At 42.7% G+C, this 21,539-nt stretch overlaps 1 protein-coding gene across 1 annotated transcript in view; it reads right to left on the bottom strand.

The window, feature by feature from the left end:
- Positions 1-11,165: 11,165 nt before the first annotated feature.
- The window catches only part of Stx7 (syntaxin 7), a 39,128-nt gene continuing 28,754 nt past the window's right edge, over positions 11,166-21,539 (bottom strand). Inside the window, exons 4-10 of the mRNA XM_021653701.2 lie at positions 20,526-20,619; positions 19,719-19,856; positions 18,805-18,857; positions 18,105-18,201; positions 16,873-16,945; positions 14,709-14,791; positions 11,166-12,476 (exon numbers count right to left, since the gene is read on the bottom strand). Of these exons, the coding sequence (XP_021509376.1) occupies positions 12,384-12,476; positions 14,709-14,791; positions 16,873-16,945; positions 18,105-18,201; positions 18,805-18,857; positions 19,719-19,856; positions 20,526-20,619 (631 nt within the window). The 3' untranslated portion in view covers positions 11,166-12,383. The remainder of the gene's footprint in view (positions 12,477-14,708; positions 14,792-16,872; positions 16,946-18,104; positions 18,202-18,804; positions 18,858-19,718; positions 19,857-20,525; positions 20,620-21,539) is intronic.

Below are 21,539 nucleotides of genomic sequence, written 5' to 3'. Positions count from 1 at the left end.
CTCAATAGCAACACTGTTCATCGTTGCTTCGATTCAGATTGTAATTTCTTTTTAAACTACCTGACCCTTATAATCATATGGTGAGTGGGTCTGGCCATTCATCCTCCCTGGGTCAAGTATGGTCTGAACACAGCCTCATTTGTGTTTGAGGCCTCTCAGCGTGGTGAGCCGAGCAGGAAGACTGTTGGTTAGAGAGGTTTGAAAAGAACTTTTTGTGCATTGTTTTCATTGTCTTACTTTCCTTCTGGAACTAAAATTCCTGGTAGGAAAAACAAGTTTTCCTAGATACAAGGATGAGATTTTTTTTTTTTAAGAGATACTCTGTTTCTAATTAAGTATGGAAAACTATCAACTATTTTATTGCTGCCAGGGTTGGAAAACTATTGAGCGAGATTTTGCTCCCACTCAGGGCTCAGCAGCATTCATGAAGCATCCAGCAAATGCTTTCTGAATAAATAGAGGAAGGAAGGACTCTATGCATTAGTGCCTTTGTCTGGAAGGTGTCTTTTCATCCTAGGACGAAAACGGTTTGTTAGGGTCTGGCTTCAACGTCACAGAACACTGCTCCAAGTCTCACCCAAGTAGCACCATGGGCTGGAGGAAAAGTCATAAACTGACTGATCACTGGGGCTGGGTTTCTGCCCATCTCCAAACCATGACTGAGACAAAACAGATGTGATTACACTGGCTGGTGTAAAGCAGTGTCTGTCCATCTTGGCAGGGAGGGTGATGTCAGCTCCACCTTCCAGATTAACGAATCAACTCACCGAAACCAAAGATACAATTTCCAAAACGAGCCTGGGTGCCACAAAGAGCTGACAAGCGGTGGCTGTGGAGATGGCCCAGGGCGTAAATCACGTGATCCAGAAGCATGAGGTTGGGACCTGCATCCCAGCACCCACGTGAATACTAGGCATGAAGCATGGCGGCAGCCTATGAGCCCAGCGCTGCAGAGGCTGAGAATGGTGATCCCGAGAGCAAGCTGGCTAGCCAGGCTACCCTAATCAGAGCACTCCGGGTTCTCACGGAGCCTGCCTCCATACACAGCTGGAGGAAGATCAAGGAAGAGGCTCAGTGTTGACCTCGCCTCCACAGGCACCCACACCTACGCGCATGTGCCCTCACACACGTGACCCTTGATACATACCCGGGCGCGCGCACGCGCACACGCGCACACACACACACAAGAAACAGAGAGGACAAGTGTGCTGCGGATGCTGGATGGGCCAACAGTGATTCTGATAGTGTACTCTTTCGTGTTTAGTGTGACTCAACATGAAGAATGCAATGGAAATTAGAAACGAGCCCACATTACGTTTTTTTTTTTCAGTTTCATAAAATATTGTTTAATGTGCAATTCATGTTCAAATTATCAATCCCATTACTATATTTTTTATAAAATTCATTTTTATATTAGGTTTTTTTCATTATCACTTATTACAGTTTATTCTCCTTGTATCCAAGCTGTGGCCCCCTCCCTCATCTCCTCCCTCTTCTTCTCCTATGCTTCCCCCAGTCCACTGTTTATGTTGTAAAGAAAAATCTCCTTCACATTTGTAAGAAGAAAACACTACAAGGGTCACTATGACACTCACAGCACAGTTTTGTTTTAGCTGGTGTATAAAAGAAATGCTTTAAAATGAGCCAATGTTAGCTAACTGACTAGATTGTTATTTAACCAATTAACATTATTTACACAGAAATTTTAAGAAAACAATGACTTTAGGTAGATGATTTTTGCTGTCTTTTGCATAATTTTAAAGGAATCTTTCTGACAGCAGAGGGCTGCCTACATACTGCTCTTCAGCCTTTCATGCAAGCTTGAATGAAATAAGCACTCTTTAATTTTAGAGTATATGAGTCTTTATGAATTAATTGAGCCAAGTCTGGTTCTGTGATTTCATTATTTATTTATTTATTTATTTATTTATTTATTTATTTATTTATTTATTGTTGGCATCCCCATTTCCCCTTCTGCCTTTCCCTTATCTCTACCATTACCCCCTTCCACTTTGCTCTACTGTCATGCCCACCCTGTCTCTTAGAGCCCATCCTTCACAGTCTCATGAGTCCCTTTCTACCTTCTTGCCTTTCACTCTTATTTTTTCCCATCCGGATACACATGTTTCATAGTTAAGAGCCTAGAATTCACATGAGAGAAAACATAAGAACATATTATCATTTTCTACACTTTTATGTTGCTGCTTGAGCTAAAAATGGAAGGAAAGAACGTGAAGCATGAGGCTTCTCTGGTTTTTCCTATAGTCATACTAATTTCTTTCCACTTCGTTGAAAATTATTAATTTTAATTCATTTGTTGAGACATCTGTCCCAATATCCGTTTCATCCTTACACTTTTCATCAAATGGATTCAGAATAAAAGATGCACAGGGAAGAAAACAATACATTTTAAGATAAAACAATAAACATTAATTCCCACTCAAATAACAGGTAAGAGATGGGCAGCTACCCCAACAGACCTTAGAGACCTGTGGGACTGCATGCAGTTAGGGGCCTGGCTTTCAGGATTGCCAAGAGGAGGACAAGGGCCATTTTGAAAGGTCTTTAAGATGCTCAATCCCCATTCAGAAAGGCAAAGAGGATGGACATCAGAGGAGGGAGAAAACAGGGAACAGGACAGGAGCCTACCACAGAGGGCCTCTGAAAGACTCTACCCTGCAGGGTATCGAGGCAGATGCTGGGACTCATAGCCAAACTTTGGGCAGAGTACAGGGAATCTTATGAAAGAAGGGGGAGAGAATAAGACTTGGAGAGGACAGGAGCTCCACAAGGAGAACAACAGATCCAAAAAGTCTGGGCACAGGGGTCTTTACTGAAACTGATATTCCAGCCAAGGACCACTCATGGAGATGGCTTGGAACCCCTGCACAGAGGTGGCCTATGGCAGTTCTGTATCCAAGTGGCCTCCACAGTAATGGGGACAGGGACTGTCTCTGACATAAACTGATTGGCCTGCTCTTTGATCACCTACCCCTGAGGGGAGAGCAGCCTTACCAGCCACAGAAGACAATGCAGCCACTCCTGATGAGACCTGATAGAATAGGATCAGAGGGAAGGGAAGGAGGACCTCCCTTTTCAGTGGACTGGGAGAGAGACATGGGTGGGGAAGAGGGAGGATAGGATTGGGAGGGGAGGACAGAGGGAGGTTCAGGGGGAAACAAAGTGAATAAATTGTAATTAATAAAAATAATTCATTATGTAAAAAAAGAAATGACCCCAAATTCCCCAAATTTGGCAAAAGACATAAATGCGCAGATGAGCTGAAAACTCTCAAACGATGTAACTTCCAAAAATGCCACCAAATCACACAACCATGTTCAAGTTTAAGCATTTGAAAACTAAAAACGAAAGAAAGGAAGGAAGGAAGGAAGGAAGGAAGGAAGGAAGGAAGGAAGGAAGGAAAAGGAGAAATTAGATATATCTATACGGGAAAATTTGAAAACTGCTGAATTTCTTAAGAAGAGCCATGGAAACTAGAAAAACAAAAAAAAAAAAAAGAGCAAAACAATACTTATCACTTTCTGGCAAACAAGAAGTATTAACCTTGGATTTTATGTTTGATGAAAAAGATGGGGCATCCAGCAATGAAGAGAAAATGCAGACAGTGGTGGAGAAAAGATTATAGAATTCAGTGTTAAACAGGGCAATGACAACAGTAACAATTATAGGTCAAAGGACATTTGCCAAGCACATGAAATGATAACTGAAGAAATTCGGGCTATCAGGAGGAAATGAACGCAACAAGGAAGAATATGAGGAAATATCACCACATTCCTTGTTTTTAAATGACTTCTCACTGGGTTTGATGGTTGACCGTAGTGAAGTTCTGAAAGTGCACAGGGGAGATTCTCGCAACTGGCATAGGGATATTGACACAGCTGAACAGACAATATGGTGTCTGTTCATGGCTACAGTTGGCTAAGTGAGGCACTACATGTATCTACACTTAAAAATTTGAAAGCCAGAGCAGCCACAAAAATAGTCACAAAGCATGACACTGAAAATAAGAGTAGACAGTCCCAGAAAGGAAGGACAAAGTGGAAATAATACCTCTACATGATTTTGAGACTTCTTTATTGTAGTAACTAAGACTTTTAGCATCGGTGCAGATGCTCAAGGGATCACAGCAGATATCCAAGAGGCTGACTCCCTTCCACACCTCTAAGTAAGCTGAATCCTCTACCTCATCCTTGACTAACTGATGTTGACAGAGAAGCAAAGTCAATTCAGTGAAGGGAGAAGATAACGTTTTATACAAACACAGGTCTGGTACTACTAGACATCAACAGATGGATCTTCATCCAAGTCTCGCTTTATGCAAAATTAACCCAAAAGGAATCTGTACTTAAAGGTAATATCAAGGTATATTACTCACAAACACAAAAGAGAAAACTTTCAGAACCTAGGACTACGCAAAGAGTTCTTACTACCAGGAACATGAGGAGCAAATGAAAAATTAATTAATGGGATTTCATCAGACTCAAAATCTTTCACTCTGCAAAAGGTACACTTGAGAGAATGAGAAGGTAATCCACAGACTGGGGAAAATATCCCTGAGCCATGCCTTAGTGTTCTATTGCTGGAGGAGACCACGATGACTGAAAAGCAAGTTGGGTGGAAGGGGCTTACTTGGCTTACTTCCACATTGCTATTCATCACCAAAGGAAGACAAAACAGGAACTCAAGCAAGGCAAGAAACTGGGGGCAGGAGCTGATGCAGGGACCATGGAGGAGTGGGGTTTACTGGTCTGCTCCCCCCCTGGCTTGCTCAGCCTGCTTTCTTATAGAACCCAGGACCACCAGCCCAGGGATGGCACCACCCACCACAGGCTGGGCCCTCCCCCATTGATCACTAATTAGAAAATGCCTTAGAGCTGGATCTCATGGAGGCATTTCCTCAACTGAGGCTCCTTCCTCTCTGATGACTCTAGCTTGTGTCAACTCACACTAAAGCAGCCAGTACAAGCCATATATCCGAGGAAGGACTATCTTGCAAATATATGTTTTTAAAACTAAACTTAATTAGAAAAAGTGGAATGACCTGAAGAAATTTGTCGCTACAGAACTATTGGTGGCAATATACACAGGAAACAGGATGTTCCATATTAGCCAGGAGTAAAATGTAGTGCAAATAGCAGTCAGCATTACCTACCTACTAGAAGACGAATGGCACCATGGAGTGAAGACATAAAGACACTGGCTCACTCCCAAACCACTGGTGATTGGTGGGAATTAAAAGGGACAGCTTTTTTTTGGTCAAAAATCAAGTATCTATAGGTGTGTGGGTTTATCTCTGGGTCTTCTATTCAATTCCATTGATCCACCATTCTGTTTCTATGCCAGTACCATGGAGGTTTGTTTTTTTGTTTTTTGTTTTTTTACTGTTGCTCTATAGTACAGCTTGAGATCAGTGATGGAGATACTTCCAGAAGCTCTGTTATTATACAGGGCTGTTTTAGCAATTCTGGGGTTTTTTGTTTTTCCATATGAAATTGAGAATTGTTCTTACAAGTTCTATAAAGAATTGTGAATTCAGGGAGTCTTATAAAAGAAGGGGGAGATAGAAAGGCATGTGGAGGACAGGAGCTCCAAAGGAGACCAACAAAGCCAAAACAAACAAACAAACAAAAACAAACAACAACAACAAAAACCGGAGCCCTGGGGCCTCTGCAGAGAGTGATACCCCAATCAAGGCTAATGCATGGAGAAGACATAAAACCCAGGCTCAGATGTAGCCGATAGACTCAATCTCCAAGTAGGTTCCCTAATAAGGGGAACAGGGTCTTTCTCTGGCATGAACTCAGTGACAGGATCTCTGATCACCTCCCCCTGGGGGGTATACCCTTGCCAGGCCACAGATCAAGGTAATGCAATCAGTCCTGATGAGACCTGATAGGCTACGGTTAAATAGAAGAGGAAGAGGACATCCCCTATCAGTGGACTAGGGGAGGGGCATATAGGGAGAAAAGGGAGGGAGGGTAGGATTAGGAGGAGATAGGGGAGGGGACCATAGCCAGGATACAAAGTGTAATAAATGATAACAATAAATAAAAAATGTAAAAATAACAACAGCAACAACATCAAAACCCACTCAATTAATTTATGTGCCTTCAGATTCTAAATATTAAACATGTTGTTTACTCACTATTAAAAAAATAAAAATAAAAGAGACAGCTACCGTGGCAGCAAGTGATTTTCACATTTTCTTAAAAATTATCTACTTAGGGCCAGAGAAAGGGCTCAGTGGTTAATAGGCTGACTGATCTTCCAGAAGACCTGTATTGAATTCCCAGCACCCACATGGGCATCAGGCACGCATGTGGTTCTCAGACATAGACACAGGCAAAACACACATTCACACTGAAAATAATAAGAGTTTACAAAAACAAAGACAATTCAGCTAGCACATGAACTAAGAGTTCAACTGAGAGATATTTATGCTATAATAAAAGGAAACTTGTATTAATATAAAGCTTACACGTACATTTATAGCTGGTCATAATACATACATAATAACAGAGCTGGTCTGATGTCCCTCAGCAAGAAATAATCCAGGGTAAATCCACATAACCGAACCATGCTCACATCCCAAAGAAAATATTGGTTGATTCAATAGACCTACTGGGGTGAGTCTCTCAAGAAGTGAAATTTAAAATGTCAACCATGAAGGCTCATGCTACATAGTTCCAGTTATATGACATTGTGGAAAATGGCTGAAACCATAACATATTCCTCACTAAAACATGCCTTGTGATTCCTGAGTCATCAGAAGGGTTGGCTGGGACCTAGAAGCCTTCTTCACCTCCAAGTCTTTATTGATACTAAATTTTAAAAGGAATAAATCTCTCACATTTCTTGGGTTCGATCCCTAATTTCTAAAACTGTTTTTATTTGTCAACGCTCACTATTTCTGTTGTAAAATCACCGACACAAAGCACACATTCTGAGTGAAAGCAGGGATCAGCACGTCTTAGCCGAGGCGAAGTGGGTTCGTCTCTCAGCTTTCAGCCCATGCCCGTAGCTTTGAGCGTCTAGTGGCACTTACAGTAAACACTTAAAAATTTGTACTTTGGGTTGGCCCAAATGGGAATTAATACTCTTTCAAGTTTATTTAAAGACTAGGTTCAGTTCTAGAAGACTCCCTAGAAAACAAGTAGGGGTGTTATGCATGCGCGGCCCAAACAGGAAATCTGGTTTTGCCTTCTACCACTCACATGAAAAGAATGTCATAACTCCTCAACCTACGGGAACCCAGTCTGAGCAGCTCAGTGACTAACTTCTTAAGGCCCTGCCAGAAGCAACAGCCTCGGCTATTGAGCTAGCTCTCGGCGTTTAGAAGTCGGGTTATTTGGAGAGCGATGCTCGCTGGCTAATGTTTTTTGTGTCAATCAAAAGACAACCGGTTAAAATCGGCACGTTGATGCGTATACCTGAATTACAGGAAACTACACTGGTATCAGCTGGCAGATGAGTCTTCATTCTTCCTTGTTCTTTTTGCTCCTGTCACTCTCCCTTGCCTCTCTTCCCTTCCCCCCACTTTGTATTTGTCACAGGTAGCCCAAACTGGCTTGGACCTTGTTGTGTAGCCAGTAGAGGCTAGTATCAAATCTCTGATCTTCCTTCCTTCGCTCCCTAAGTACTGGGACTTCAATCATGGAGTTTTCAAGCATGGGATTTCAAGCAAGTCTGAGAGTTTTCTTCTACCTCCCCTTATCATTAAAGGCAATGTAAGACATAAGAAAGAAAACCAACAATGGCTGAGGATGAGGTAAGGTTAACTATGAAACATCCTGTGGTGTATTTTGCAAAGAGGATACCCAGTGTATTTGTCTGCAGTGGAATCCGAATTCCCCGTGCTCACTCCCTTCTTTGTACAGCTCTGCCCTCTACTGGAAGCAGTAATTCAGCCAATGTCTTATCAATGTGGGACCTGACATCCAAGCTACTCCTAATCCAGCCACAGCCATCAGAACTCTGGTGACTTTTTAGATAGCCCATCAAAACAGATTCTTTCTAGAAAACTCGACTTTCTAGAGGTCTTCTAAATGAGGAACAGAAATAAAACCCAGTCACTTTGTGAGGGGGAAATAGGATCCACTGGAGAGACCCCTCTTTAGAGTGGTGGCCAGTGATTTAAGTACCCAGTGGTCCCAAAGTGAATCCATCCCTGCACACTTCCTCTTCCTTTCCTACCTTCCATTTTCTTATGAAACACAAAGTGTAGCTCAGGCAGGCCTTAAGTTCCCTGTAGTGGAAGATGGCCTTGAACTTCTGATCCTCCTGCCTCCTCTTCCAGACAGCTTTATGTGGTACTGAAGACTGAGCTCTTGGCCCTGCGTGTGCTGTATAAGCATGCTACCAACTGAGCTACATCCCCAGGCCCTATATACAGTAAGTGATTTTTATGTGTCAAATGTCAAGACGTACATCCTCTGTAAGGACTACACTTGTTTGGTTCGTTCATAATCTTTATGCCCAGACATGTAGTACACTGGCAAAAAGCTGATCCCAGATCAATGCAAAATAGTCAAGTATTTATTGAGGAACTGCTATGAGGATGGAAGTAGGGAGGAAAACAAGGAGGTGATGCAGAAAGAAACTGCTGGCCACTGCTGGCCACTGCTGTCCTAACAAACACACATCTTGTTGGGAGAAAAAGTCACCACTCTCTCCAGCAGCCAGGACAGCTCCTGAGGTGGCTTTGTCACTGTGCACTGCAAGCCAAGATCAAATGTATTTCTTGGACGTTGCAGTTACTTTTCCTCCCTGCAGTTTTTATTTTTGTCCATGAACTTTACTTTTCTGCCCAGGGAAGCAAAAACAATACAAACTCCAAAATATTGTGAGTGGGTTTTGCTTGTTTGTTTTTTGCTAAAACCATGCACCTGTTTCAGGGGCCCAGCGTGAACTGGGTCACCTGCTTTTCATGATAGGCTTGTCGAAACACACTCACATTCAAAATGCTCTGCTTACAAAATTGGGGCCTTTTCATCAAATGCTAACTGCCCGAGTGCTAACATCTTCAAGTTGGGGTGGTCTTAATGGTTCCTGCTGTAGATGCTGTCGTGGTCCTTGGTATGTTCGTGGAGCCGCCAGACTGTGCACATGGCTTGCTGTTTTATCCTGCTCCCCCCCCCCCCCCCGTGCCCATACCTGTAACAGGAGACCCCATTCCCACTGAGAAATACTGCACTATATTCAAAGGGAACAGTTATTCTTTTTTCTTTTCTTTTTTATTTAAGACAAGATTTCTCTGTGTAGCCCTGGCTCTCCTGGACTCACTTTGGAGCCCAGGCTGGCCTCAGACTCACAGAGATCCACCTGCCTCTGCCTTATAGAGTGCTGGGATTAAAGGTGTGTGTGCCACTGCACCCAGCTAACAGTTTCTCTTTACCATTAACTGTTCCAAAATATCATGTCTTTACGACGTTTCAATAACCTGCATGTTAGCTGGCCATCTGACTTAAGAGGCCAGCTCATCTCACTCAGCCAGGTCTGAAGACACTGACCAACACTCAGGGAGGACATTTCTTCAGTCTGAACCAGACTCAGATGCAGTCACAAAACCCTCTCTGTTCGTTTTCCAGTGTAAAGATGCAATGTACAAGAGCTGGAGGATGGGGAGGAAGCCTGAGAAATGCTGTGCTCTGGACGTGATGTGCCTATCCCTTTCGTGAACTTACAGCAGCTGGGAACACCTCCACAAGACCCCAGGCTACCTCCCACCCCTCACTGAGTAGCTAAGGGCAATTTACAGATGTTTGGGGGGCAGTGGTCTTCTCTAGGGATGCAGCTATGGGCAGAACTCCCACGCCATCACAGACAGTTCCACACTCGTGTACATATAAACAGCACTAACTGATCCTAGTGAGCTATAAAAATTAAAGATGAATAATAATTAAAAAAAAAACACAAAGTTGGGGTGGGAGTGTGTTGAAGATATGGGCAGAGTTCAAGTGGGGAAATAGAGGCTAAGTAGGATCATATTTCACGAAATATGTAAAGTGCATGAGAGCCTCAATAATAAAGAAAAATATTCTTCCAAAGAACATTTCAGAGCAATTCTAAAACTGATGTGAGGGAGACCTCAAGCTTTTGTTCTCACTTGGCTATTCTCTTATGTTTTGCATTTAAACTTTTTTTTCAATAAAAATGAGTTTTCCGTCCCAAATATTTCCATAAAAGCTTCCTCAAATTAATGCTTTTTAAAAGAATACGAGCAACTAAAGTTCCTGTGGTAGGTAGATCACTGCCCAGCTAAAACAGTAATTTACCATCAAATTTTAAGTAAAGGCGCTAAGTCATGCCCCAGTTTTAGAAGGCGCTCTGCTGTTGGGGGCGCCTAACAACAGAGGGCACAGAAGGTTTCCTTTGGCTGTGAGATGGCAGTGCTCTGACCCTGGAAGCTGGGGGTGGGGGTGGGGGAGGCGGTCAAGAAGAGAAGACCTGCTGGGCGGGGACAAACCTGGCAGCATCTACGTGAATTCTCCTCAGATCACCCATCCTCATCATGAAAACCGGCGGAACCTGGGACCAGAAAACCTCAGCATTCCAGTCTCACAAAAATGTTTTCTTTTCTTTTCTCCCTTTTTTTTTTTTTTTTTTTTTTTTTTTGTTTGTTCGGTCAGAGCCCCAACTGTCCTGGACTCACTTTGTAGACCAGGCTGGCCTCGAAGTCACAGAGATCTGCCTGCCTCTGCCTCCCTGAATGCTGGGATTACAGGCGTGTGCCACCATGCCTGGAACACAAAAATGTTTTCTATTATCACTTTTATAGGGAAAAAAAGAGGAGGTCAGGATGTAAAATAAAAATAAAATTAAAAAATTAATTTCTGAGCTGGGCATGGTGGCACAGATCTGTAATCCCAGCACTTGCGGGGAGATAGAAGAAGGAGGAAAAGCAGGTGGATTTGTAACAGTCAAGCTACACAGAGGGATGTCTCAAAAAAATCAAACAACAAGCAAGTTCTGCTGAGATGTGAACCAATGAATAACCCACTCAATACTCCAAAATTAAAAATGCCGACCAGCGATCCAGAACTATGGAGACCGTCCCGCCATGGTGCATAGCTTCTGTCAGCAGCAAATATGAGGGAACCCTGGGTTCCACAGAAAGAGCCCTCACGAATGAAAATTAGCAGACATCGCTGAAATCATCTTTATTCTGGTTGCAAAGATACAATGATTCACTTAATATTTCACTTGTCCCAGTTAAAAGATTCAGAACCTGCCACATTAAACAATGCCTTCACTAGCCAACTGCTATGTGAGTACATTATAAAACAAACAATAAACTAAGATGGCCTATTTACAGCATTCAGGTTAGTGCATTGAAACATTGATTCATTGACTTTAAAAAAACAGTTAAGTAAGTTCACTGGCAGACAGCCTATTCTAAGAAAGGATGGTTAAAAAAAAAATGGCACACTAAATAAACTCTGAAATTTAAGTGTCAAAAATTAAGTATAAAAATTAAATCCCAAATCTGTAACGTGGGGACATTACTTTGTGAAGAGAAGATCCAAAGACACATGTCTAATCAATGTTTTGTAGAAAAAAATGGGAAAGTAAATAATGGCCCACAAAACCAGACAGTATGGTAAAAACTGTTCAGCGCAGTAAGAAATTGGAATCTTTAGCATCTAACAGAATAGATATTCGTGTGGGTTTTTCAGAGACTTCCTCCAACTTACATGGAACATTACAATAACATTACAAGAACTATACTCTCCTTAGCACACAGAGAATTAAATAGACCGTGTGTAAATACAGTCTATCTTTACTATCTACAGAAAATGCATAGATACACATCGGGAAATGACTCACTGATTTAGTCACTGCAATCCAGTAACGAAAGATCAATAATGATCTGCACTGCTGTGAACCACTGGCTAGAAAATGTCCCATAAATAATTATGTTAAGACGTTGATATTGAGAATATTTGCTGGACAAATCCAATTTAAACTTTTTTTTAAATAAGATAGAACAATCATGTTATACATGTTACACGGTGACAGAGGTGCAGACAGAGCACAGACACCAATCAAATAGTTCCCCAAACTCAGTCAGGCAATATAAATAAATTATAAATGAAAGGCATATACAATGTGAGCAAAACCCAACAGTCATTGGACTGAAAAGCATGGAAGTTATACCAGCAAGGGTATTTAGAAAAACCTCCAGTATTAGAAAATATCAGGTTGAATCCAAAGGAACCTCCTCCCCAACCCCCGCCAGTAAAAACGACAAACTGTGGAACCATCCTTTACACGACAGCCTTAAAATAATAATTGACACTGATGGCGAGAATCTGCCCACGTGACTTAGACTACATCATGCAGAAGGTCCAGTCCTTCACGGCTCAGCCTTTCAGTCCCCATACGATGAGACAGATAACCACAATTCCCACAACGAGGATAAAAATGATGATGCAAAGGGTTTTTCTGGATTTGCGCTGCAGAAGCAAGAACAAGATGCAGTGTGAGTGAGATTCAGCGACATGACAGCCCAAAGTAGCTCAGTTCACTTGAGTAACAGTTTGCAGACCTCATATCTCAGATTTTCTTCTCAAAAACCTCTACGACATGCATGGTGTTGTTCTTTTTCAAAAAAAAATTTGTGTGAAATAATGTTATAATTCAAGGAGCAATTTTTTAAAAAAATATGCAGGCAGTTTTCCTGGGAGCATGTTTGAACTTTAGAAGAAAGAAACCATGGCTGGAGAGACGGCTTGGCGTTCAGGGCCCTGACTACTCTTTCAGAGGACCCAGGCTCGATTCCAGGGATAAGCCCGCATGGCAGCTCACAACTGTGTGGAACTCAGGCATGTGGTACACAGACATACACCGGCAAAACACCAATACACATTGTTGGAGCACAGTCTAAAAATGAAGTATTGTGAGGGGAATTCTGAGTGCTTGTGAGAAAATTCCAAAAAAGTAAGAGACTTGTGACCTCAGTTTCTTCAAGAACACAGAAGTGTTCTTGGAATGTGTTTTCTTGCCCCTCCCAAGTGCAGCGGAGAGGAGTGAGTTTACCCTAGATTATTCATCACAACTGGCTATTGTTATGTGTTGTATGTCTTAATGAAAAAACATGTTGTGCCATGCGTGGCTTATCCCTGTGAATGTACATTTTACTCATGTGACTCTACTAAACCCTTGGAAAATAAATTGTCTGATGTCCTGAATAAAGCTGGCTATTGTGTGAGACTCTAGTCTGTCTTATTTTTAGTCTGTCAGGTTCAGCTGACTTTAAAGCAGTGACAGAAGTAAAATAAATAAACCTTTTTAAAGAAGAATATGTTCAGAATATAGTGTTCAGTGGCAAAGTGTTTGCTTGGCCATTTGCAAGGTCCTGGGTTAGATTCCCTGTTCTCTCTTAATCCCCAACAATGAAAAAGAAGACAGGAATAACTAAAAGCTGCCAGCTTAAGTGTTAAACTGGAAAATATTGCAAAGAAGAGCCCCCAAGACGCCAGAGTTACAGGTGGCTTACCGGATGAAAAATGGTGCTAACAGGAACCTTTCAGGTTAAAAGGGAACTAAAAAGCGGTTGAGAAATACCTCAGAAGTCACAATACTGTGCACCTTTACAAGCTCCAAAAGGTGGTAACTATGAACAACAAAAAGTGATGTTTCAGGCGGGGGTTCAGATGACGCGCTGTGACGATGTTCAGAACCTCCGGAAGAGTGCGGCCTTACTCTTACTGAACAAAGGCCTCCATATTGTACAACAGTTAATAATTAAACACTGTTTGGAGCGTTATTTATACTTCACAGACACAGACAGTCTCCCCGCGTTAATGAGATTCCCTTGAGGAATAAACTGGCGTGGATTGAAGGGTCTGCTGCATGTTACTGTACCATGTAATGATTAACAGCACTCCCAGCTAACAGTTTCCAGGGACTTTCAAGAGACCTTTCTAGTGCAAGGACCTTTGTCACTTCAACAAGACTTGTCACTGACAACAAGAAAGAAAAAGGTCTGGGTGGTGGTCATTCCCGCCCCCCCCCCTTTACTCTCAACACTTGAGAGACAGGGGCAGGTGGATTTCTGAGTTTGAGGCTAGCCTGGTCTACCTGGTGAGTTCCAGGACAGCCAGGCTTGCGAGAGACTTGTCTTGAAAAACCAAAAACCAAAACCAAATAAAAAGAAACAGACCAGAATGGGAAACAAAGGGAAAATGCTACCAAAGAGGTCTCTCCGTGTGTTGGGCTGTCACGGTCACATCAGAGACCATCACTGAGTAGAGGGCAGTGCTCCGCAGCAAGCGCCAGAAAAAACTAGAATTGCTAAACGTGCAGATTTTTTTTTCTTCAGCAGGAAAAATTGATACTGTTTCCCATGCGGAAGGCTGTGAATGGCTGCATTAATACCTGTTAGTCTTTACTGTTCTGTAAATATAGCCCTCGTCAACCCCCCAGAATACAAGCATTGTTCATCTTCACGCTTACTAAAACCCTTCCTCCCTAGGTCCTTGTCCTGAGCTCTGTTTCTGTGTCCACAGAACCCGCTTTGTGTAATGGTCACAGATGCTTGCCTCAAACAGATATACGTCAATGTAGCCATGCTCGAAGCGTTGCTACGATAGCTCACCTGCAGCCCCTTCAAAGTGATCATGCGTGTATACTGTAAGGCAAAACTCCGAGTTATAGATACGGAAGCATGCTGTGGTTCGTGTTACCTGGTAATCTGCCGCTCTTGACAGCTGCTGGTTTGCCTGCTGCACGTGAACCTCCGCGCTCTCCACGTTGGCTTCTATGCTGTCTTTAAAACAAATGCACATACACACAGCACTGTGAAACACAAACTAATGACCCAATACTAAGTCGCTACCCTGCACCCAACAGACGCTTAAAGAAAAGAAGTGACCCAACCAATATGCAAACATATAAGCAGAGGACCTTAATCGCCTTCTCCAGTTCTACCCGGACACAACACCACAACTAAGTCCTGTCATTTTGTAGCTATTGGATCAGCGCCAGAAAAAGCACCTGTCTCTAGCCTCAGAGCTCACTGTCTCAAGACCAGAGTGAAGAACAGATTGACCCCCCCTCTGCCCAGTCCCAATTCACCATTGCATAGGGAAAAAAACTCACCTCAGCTTCCCAGAAACAATCCCCTCAGGAGCAAAGGAGGAGGCCAGACAGCACACCTCGGTCCTTTGCGTGTCTGCTTACTCAAACTGCTAATTCAGTGTTCCTCAGCTCTGTGTCTGTTTCCATAAGCGCAACCCACCTCAAACCGTTCACACGAGCACGATGTCCTACCCATTGTGCACAGTCCAGTGGCCAACTCCACAGTGAGAATAACTTCAGTTCGTCTGTTCTCATCATCTACCTAACCGCAGCGAGGAGCAGACCTCACGCAGGGCCTGTGGGCCTTCACAGGGTGGCGGCCCTCCTTTCCACTCTGCTCTAACCTGAGGGTCGAGCAGACACTGATTTGCAGGGTCTCCTCCCTACAGACTCTCAATCTCTCTGTCACGTCCTTCTGGCCACCTTTGATAGCAGACATCCATAGCTTCTTCATTTCTTGACTATCTTGCCCTCTGACTCAGTGATGTTCTTTTCAATACTTCCTTTAGTGACGGAGCTGGCGACTGCGTCATGCAAGAGTGGAGCCTTCTTACTATACCGTGTGTGTGTGTGTGTGTGTGTGTGTGTGTGTGTGCACATGCCTGGTACGCACATACTTGTGCACATGGGTGTGGAAGGTTGACATCACCTTTCTTCCTCAGATGTCTTCCTCACTACTTTTTCACATAGAGCCTCTGGCTGAATCTGGAGCTCATTAATTTCACAGGAATAACAGGCTAGAGAGCTCCAGGAATAGCCTGCTTCTGTCTCTTCAGTTCTAAAACCCAGACTAGGATAGTATATGCCCACATGAAACTCAGCCTTTCCGTGTAGGCGTGAGGGATCTCAACTCAGGTCCTTGAGGCTTGTGAACCAGCCCGTTTCACTAACTGAGCCATCTCTGCAGCCCTACCATACTCTAGGGGTGCCTGTGTGTTGTGTGCACATGCACACACATGCATGCGTGTGGAAGTATGAATGTGTACGAGTGGGGTGTATGTGTGCGGTGTATGTGCGCATGCATTTGTGGGTACAAGCCTCTGTGTGTCCAGAGGCCAAAGGGAAATGCCAGGTGTCCTGCTCCATCACTCTCGGCCTTCTTCCACCAAGGCGGGGTCTCTCACTGAAGCAGAAGCTAGGCAGGGAGCAAACCTCAAAGATCCAGTCTCTGCACTCCATAGTTCTGGGGTCACAGACAGGTGTGGCCAGGCCCAGCTCTCTTTTCACAGGTGTCTGATCTCAGATCCTCATGCACAGTGAAAGGTCTCACTCACTGAACTCTCCCTCCAGCTCCCACGCTCCATTACTCCCCTCCCCCTTCCACGGTTACATCCAGACCTAAAACTTTAGTGCCAAGGGGCCCCTACCATCTAAAGGAGCTACACTAATCTATCAAAAACTATACAGTGATTGGTAGAACAAATGACCAGGCAAGTTAACCAAGTGTTTCACATAAGACAAGACAACATACACAATTACAAATATCATGAGTTCACCCAGTCCTCAGCATGAGGAACACTAGATCTGGATAAAACTGAAACTCATGTCCTGGACAGACGTTGGAATGCCACATGGGGCCTTATGAGCTCAGCATCAGGAAGGTAGGAATGCAGACAGAGGCAGGGGCAGCATATGGATTGTAGAGAGTATGCTTTTGATTGCAGAGGGGCCCAGCGAAACGGAAAGGCAGTTACGCTTGCCTGAGAAAGCGGATGCAGGTGAAATGCAATAACATGCTCCTGCCTCTCAGTCCATACCAGCAAGACTTACCAATCACATCTCCTTGCTCGTGAATCATCATCCCCAAGTCTTTAAATATTTCATTAATGTCCATAATATCAGCCTAAGACAAAGGAGCACACGTTATTAGAAATTCAGTCACCACTCCCACAAGTGGGGAAATTCAAAAGAAAAAAAATTTAACACCCATTCATACATTTATAAGCATGCATTTAGATGTAATTTATAAGTTTTAGGATCATTGGAAAGATGTGCTACTATAAGCCGTCCTAACTCGAGCCTCTGGATGGCCACTAACTGTCCAAGAGCCTGTGACATTTTCTGTATCAAGGGAGGCAGGATGGACGCTGAGGAAGGCATGGACTACAAGTTCAACCCAAGAATTTCTCTTGTCACAAGCAATATTTGCTTAGACAAATACAAATATTATTATATTTCAATAAAAAACACCCATCAATTTAACAATTTCAGTTTACAAAACGTGTAAATTTAAAGCCTTACTTTAATAAATTTAACTGTCCAACGGATCATAGTGAAATTACAAACATCATTAGTGGGTAAACATATTATAAATTTATAGGAGAAAGAAATTACTTTTTCTCAGCATATACCTATTTGATTTTCCCAATTAAAAACTTTTTTTTTATTTAGGTGTATAAGGAAATCTGCATATCACTCATGGCCTTGACTTCCCTATGTGTGAAATGTCAATGATAATGACACAGAGAGTTTAAAGAGCTTTTATGAGGACGGCATGGAAAATTAACAGTTATCAGGGTGTCCTGGCACATGAGAGACCTGCAGTGAACTGCAGCGCTGTAGCGATTAGTAGCCTACATTTCAGGGGCCAGAGCAGCTCCACAAGAATGACAACCTAGCAAGTCCTTCATCTCCATGATGCCACAGACACCCTAAAAAAAACGACAGTGCTTTTAACACTGTTGTGAAAGTCTACTCATGGAGGGATGGTGCACTTGCTGCCGGATGCTATCTCAACTCTCCGGACAGAGGTTTGTTTCCAGGATGGTATTTTCTCAGTACTGCCGAGAACTGCAGATGATTTAACCACATGGAAGGAATATGGCTTCTCATCCTACAGCCGACAGTGTCATTTCTTAAACTGGAGTCACTCCAAACTCTATACCAGAAATTTCACCAAACTGGCAGGCGTTCTTAGAGCTCTCCTCCCCACCATTCCCCAAGGGTGTGAACACAAACTCAAAGACCGAGGCAGTGGCCAGGCACGGCCATGTGAGCCTTACTTCCAGCTGCCTGATTGAAGACTCTCGCTCCTGAATGAGGCGGAGGTCGTCCTCTGTGATTTCCTCATCTTGAACTTGCACTTGGGGCTGTGTTTGGCTATCAACATAAATACAGAAAGAAGACTTATTCACCACTTAAGACGCTCTTTCTGGGCAGGATATTTTGATCCTCAAGATCAGAACGCTGCTCATGTTCCAAAGTGCTGAAATAAGTAGGCATGGTGGTACATGCTTGTAGTCCCAGGGCTCAGCAGCGGAGGCAAGAGGATCTGGAATTCAGGGTCAGCTGGCTACACAGTGACCCCAGGCTAGCCTGGACAACACAGATAGCTCCTGTCTCAGCAAATAAATAAAACATTCTGGGATATTTTGTCCAAATTGTACCCCATTTTCATTCCACTCATTATATCATCATATATAGGTTTAGACTTACTTATTAAAAGTTATGCCTGGTAACTTCACATAAGAATATTTTACTCTTAAAATTAAGTATATAAGTATATTTGGGTGATCTATTTACATATTACAAATAAATATTTTATAAATATTTGATTTTTCTGAAATCTACTATTTCAGTTTATAATTAATAGGCTATTTGTGCTACAATACAATAAAAGCTTTCAGGCTGCTTCATGGAGTATAACATACAAAACTTCAAAAATTATCTTTTGATTTAAAAAATCTTTTTCCTATTTCTTACCTTTCCCAGGATACAAGATTCTTTTCTTTTGAGCTGTCTTCAGGAAAACCACCCTGAATAATTTAGTGAGGATAGAAAGGAAGCAAGAATAAGAAAAAGTTAGCAATACTCATAGTGTCCCTTAAGATGGCCTATCTGTGTTTTATGTGGTTATGTGTTCATGTCTGTGCGCATACATATGAGTATGTGCATGAAGATGGGTGTGTGCATGTATTTGTGTGTGTACTAGTATGTAAGCATATGTATGGGTGTGTGCACACGTTGGGGGATACATGTATGTCAGCATATGTATGGCTGTGTACATACAATCGTGTTTGTGGATGTGAGCATAGTATGGGTGTGTGCCTGTGAAGTGGGTGTGGGGACGGCTAACCTCTTGTTCTAATTTTCTAGGTCACCTGCTTAAGTGATGACAAAATAAGACCTTAAGCTGACAAGGAGGGAATTCACTATTTACAAATAATAAGTAGCATTTAGCTAATATTCAATGTCATTGTGAGCCCTCTACATTAAAGTGTGAAACAACTAATGGTGGCTCCTGAGAGAATTTAAAGCTAGATTAACTCAAAGGTTCACTTTGGATCACCCTCTCATTTATCTTTTCCAGGCTCATATTCATTCTCAGAATCCTTGGCACACTCACTGAGTTCATCTCCGTGCTGGTGCACACCTAGCACCAAGCCTTAAGCAGACCTCTAACCTTTTCTTTTTTCACAGAACAGGCTCTCCTATTTTTATGTAGTCTGTACTCGCTCTTGCTCCATGAGGAGTAACTGCAACAATACACAAGGTGATACTTCTTCACACCTGAGGAGAGACCCCTTAAGATATTCACAGACGTGAGAGTGCCTCGGACCTCCACAACCTTACACAGCAGGACGATGCGAAGGCCAGGCTTTCTGCACAGCACCTACCGACACTCTGGAACTCGCTCGCACTCGAGCAACGAACTCCTTCTCTCTCTCGGCAGCCTGCCTCTGGGCCTTCTGAAAGTTTGTCAGCGAGGTGGTGAACTCCGCCACTAATCGGTCTTTCTGTATCTTTCTTTGACGCTAGAAAGACGAGACAGAAAACAGCCTACTGAATCAAACTGTGAAGGTTGCCGAGATCTACAGCAGTTGCTCCACTACTGATTGGCTCGTTCTTTGATCCTAAAATTGTCACTCACTCCAGTTACAGAAACTCTCTGATGGACTCTGAGGCACATTGCCAGTGGGGTTCAAACACTTGAGGCAAAAGGCCAACCCTGCAGGGCTTCCCACCTTAGACTTTTATAGCCGCTGATGAGTGAGTCATGGGGTTAAGGTTAATATTAAAGTAATGCGGCTTTTAGGCAAATAAAACCTATACCCTTATGTATATAATAACTTGCAGTAAGTAAGCAAGGAGCTAACTGTGCCCCCAGGCATATCTTCCGAGTGTGCATGCTCGGGGGGTGGCAGGTGTTAGTCCTGCAAAGCCAAGAAGCAATTGCACAGAAGGCATTTTTCTCAGCATGCACTTAATTATGAGCCAAGGTAGCTACAAGGAAATAATTTCTGCTTTATGGAACCACATAATACTGCCTGAACAACTAACTATAGTTTCATATTCTGGTAACTAATCTCAGATACAATTTTTTTTTTTTTTTGGCTGTCTAACTTCCTCTGTAGCATCCAAGTTCAAATATCCAGCCGTGCATTTAATGTCTTTCACGTTCAATGCATCTGAAAGTCCAGTACCTGTTCACTGGGCGTGGTGGGCAGAGATCCAAACTCTTTAATGTACTTATCTGTTTCTTTCGCAAGTTGGTTAGTATACTGTTGCTTCTGCTGCCTAAAGTGAAAAGATAGGTAGATGATAAATAAATAAATAAATAAATAAATAAATAAATAAATATCAGAAAGCAGAGCCATGTTATAGCCAAAGAAAACCTCTACCACTTGCATGAACCCTGCAGAAAAATTAGTTTTTGTCAGAGTGTTTATTCAGACTATAACCTGTGAAAGCTCTCATAGTTTTCTGTACTAGCTGTCAATTTCTTCGGCCAACCAAATCTTTACTTTTATTTTTTGATAAATACTAATAAATATGACATAGAGGGGTCTTCATTCACCCAGAGTAACCAAGTTCAGAGAAATAAATATGAATTGTTGTTACCTACAAGTAAATGTCATTGTCTGTAAATGAGAATGACGCCAGTGAGAAGGGCATGTGGTCGGACGGTGCTGGCTGGCTGCCCCTTCAGATTTAGAGGCTGGAAGTGTGTACAGCTCTTACCTGGGTCTCTCTGGGAGGGCATCTGAGAAGGAGAGACTCTTTGTCTTTGTCCAGGTATGAGGTACATTTGGATGTCTTATTTATGTGAATACTTATGTTCCATAAACACTTACAAAGATGGAGGAGAAGGGGTGATAGTACACATTTACTAGTAGTTAAACTTGATGTGGATAGTCTAACAGGGCTTCCTTCTAGATAGAACTGAATACAACAAAATGAGTAAATTATACCTATACCTGTATTTTCCTAGCTTTCTTATAAAGAAAAAGGTACAAATTTTAATGAAAAAAAAAAAAAAAAAAACCTTGGTATTTAACAATGTCATCTTGCACTAGAGGGATGCTTAGAAACGACACTGGGTTTCTGCTGTACATCCTTACTGCACACAGGGACAGCCAGAGGGGCTCACATAACACGGTGCCCAGAGGTGGATGCCTGCGCACAGCTGGCGAGGAAGAACCATAGCAATGCCCCTG

This window comes from Meriones unguiculatus, chromosome 20, assembly GCF_030254825.1.
Source record: "Meriones unguiculatus strain TT.TT164.6M chromosome 20, Bangor_MerUng_6.1, whole genome shotgun sequence".
Lineage (NCBI taxonomy): Eukaryota > Metazoa > Chordata > Mammalia > Rodentia > Muridae > Meriones > Meriones unguiculatus.
This window is presented reverse-complemented; position numbering and strand designations above follow the sequence as displayed.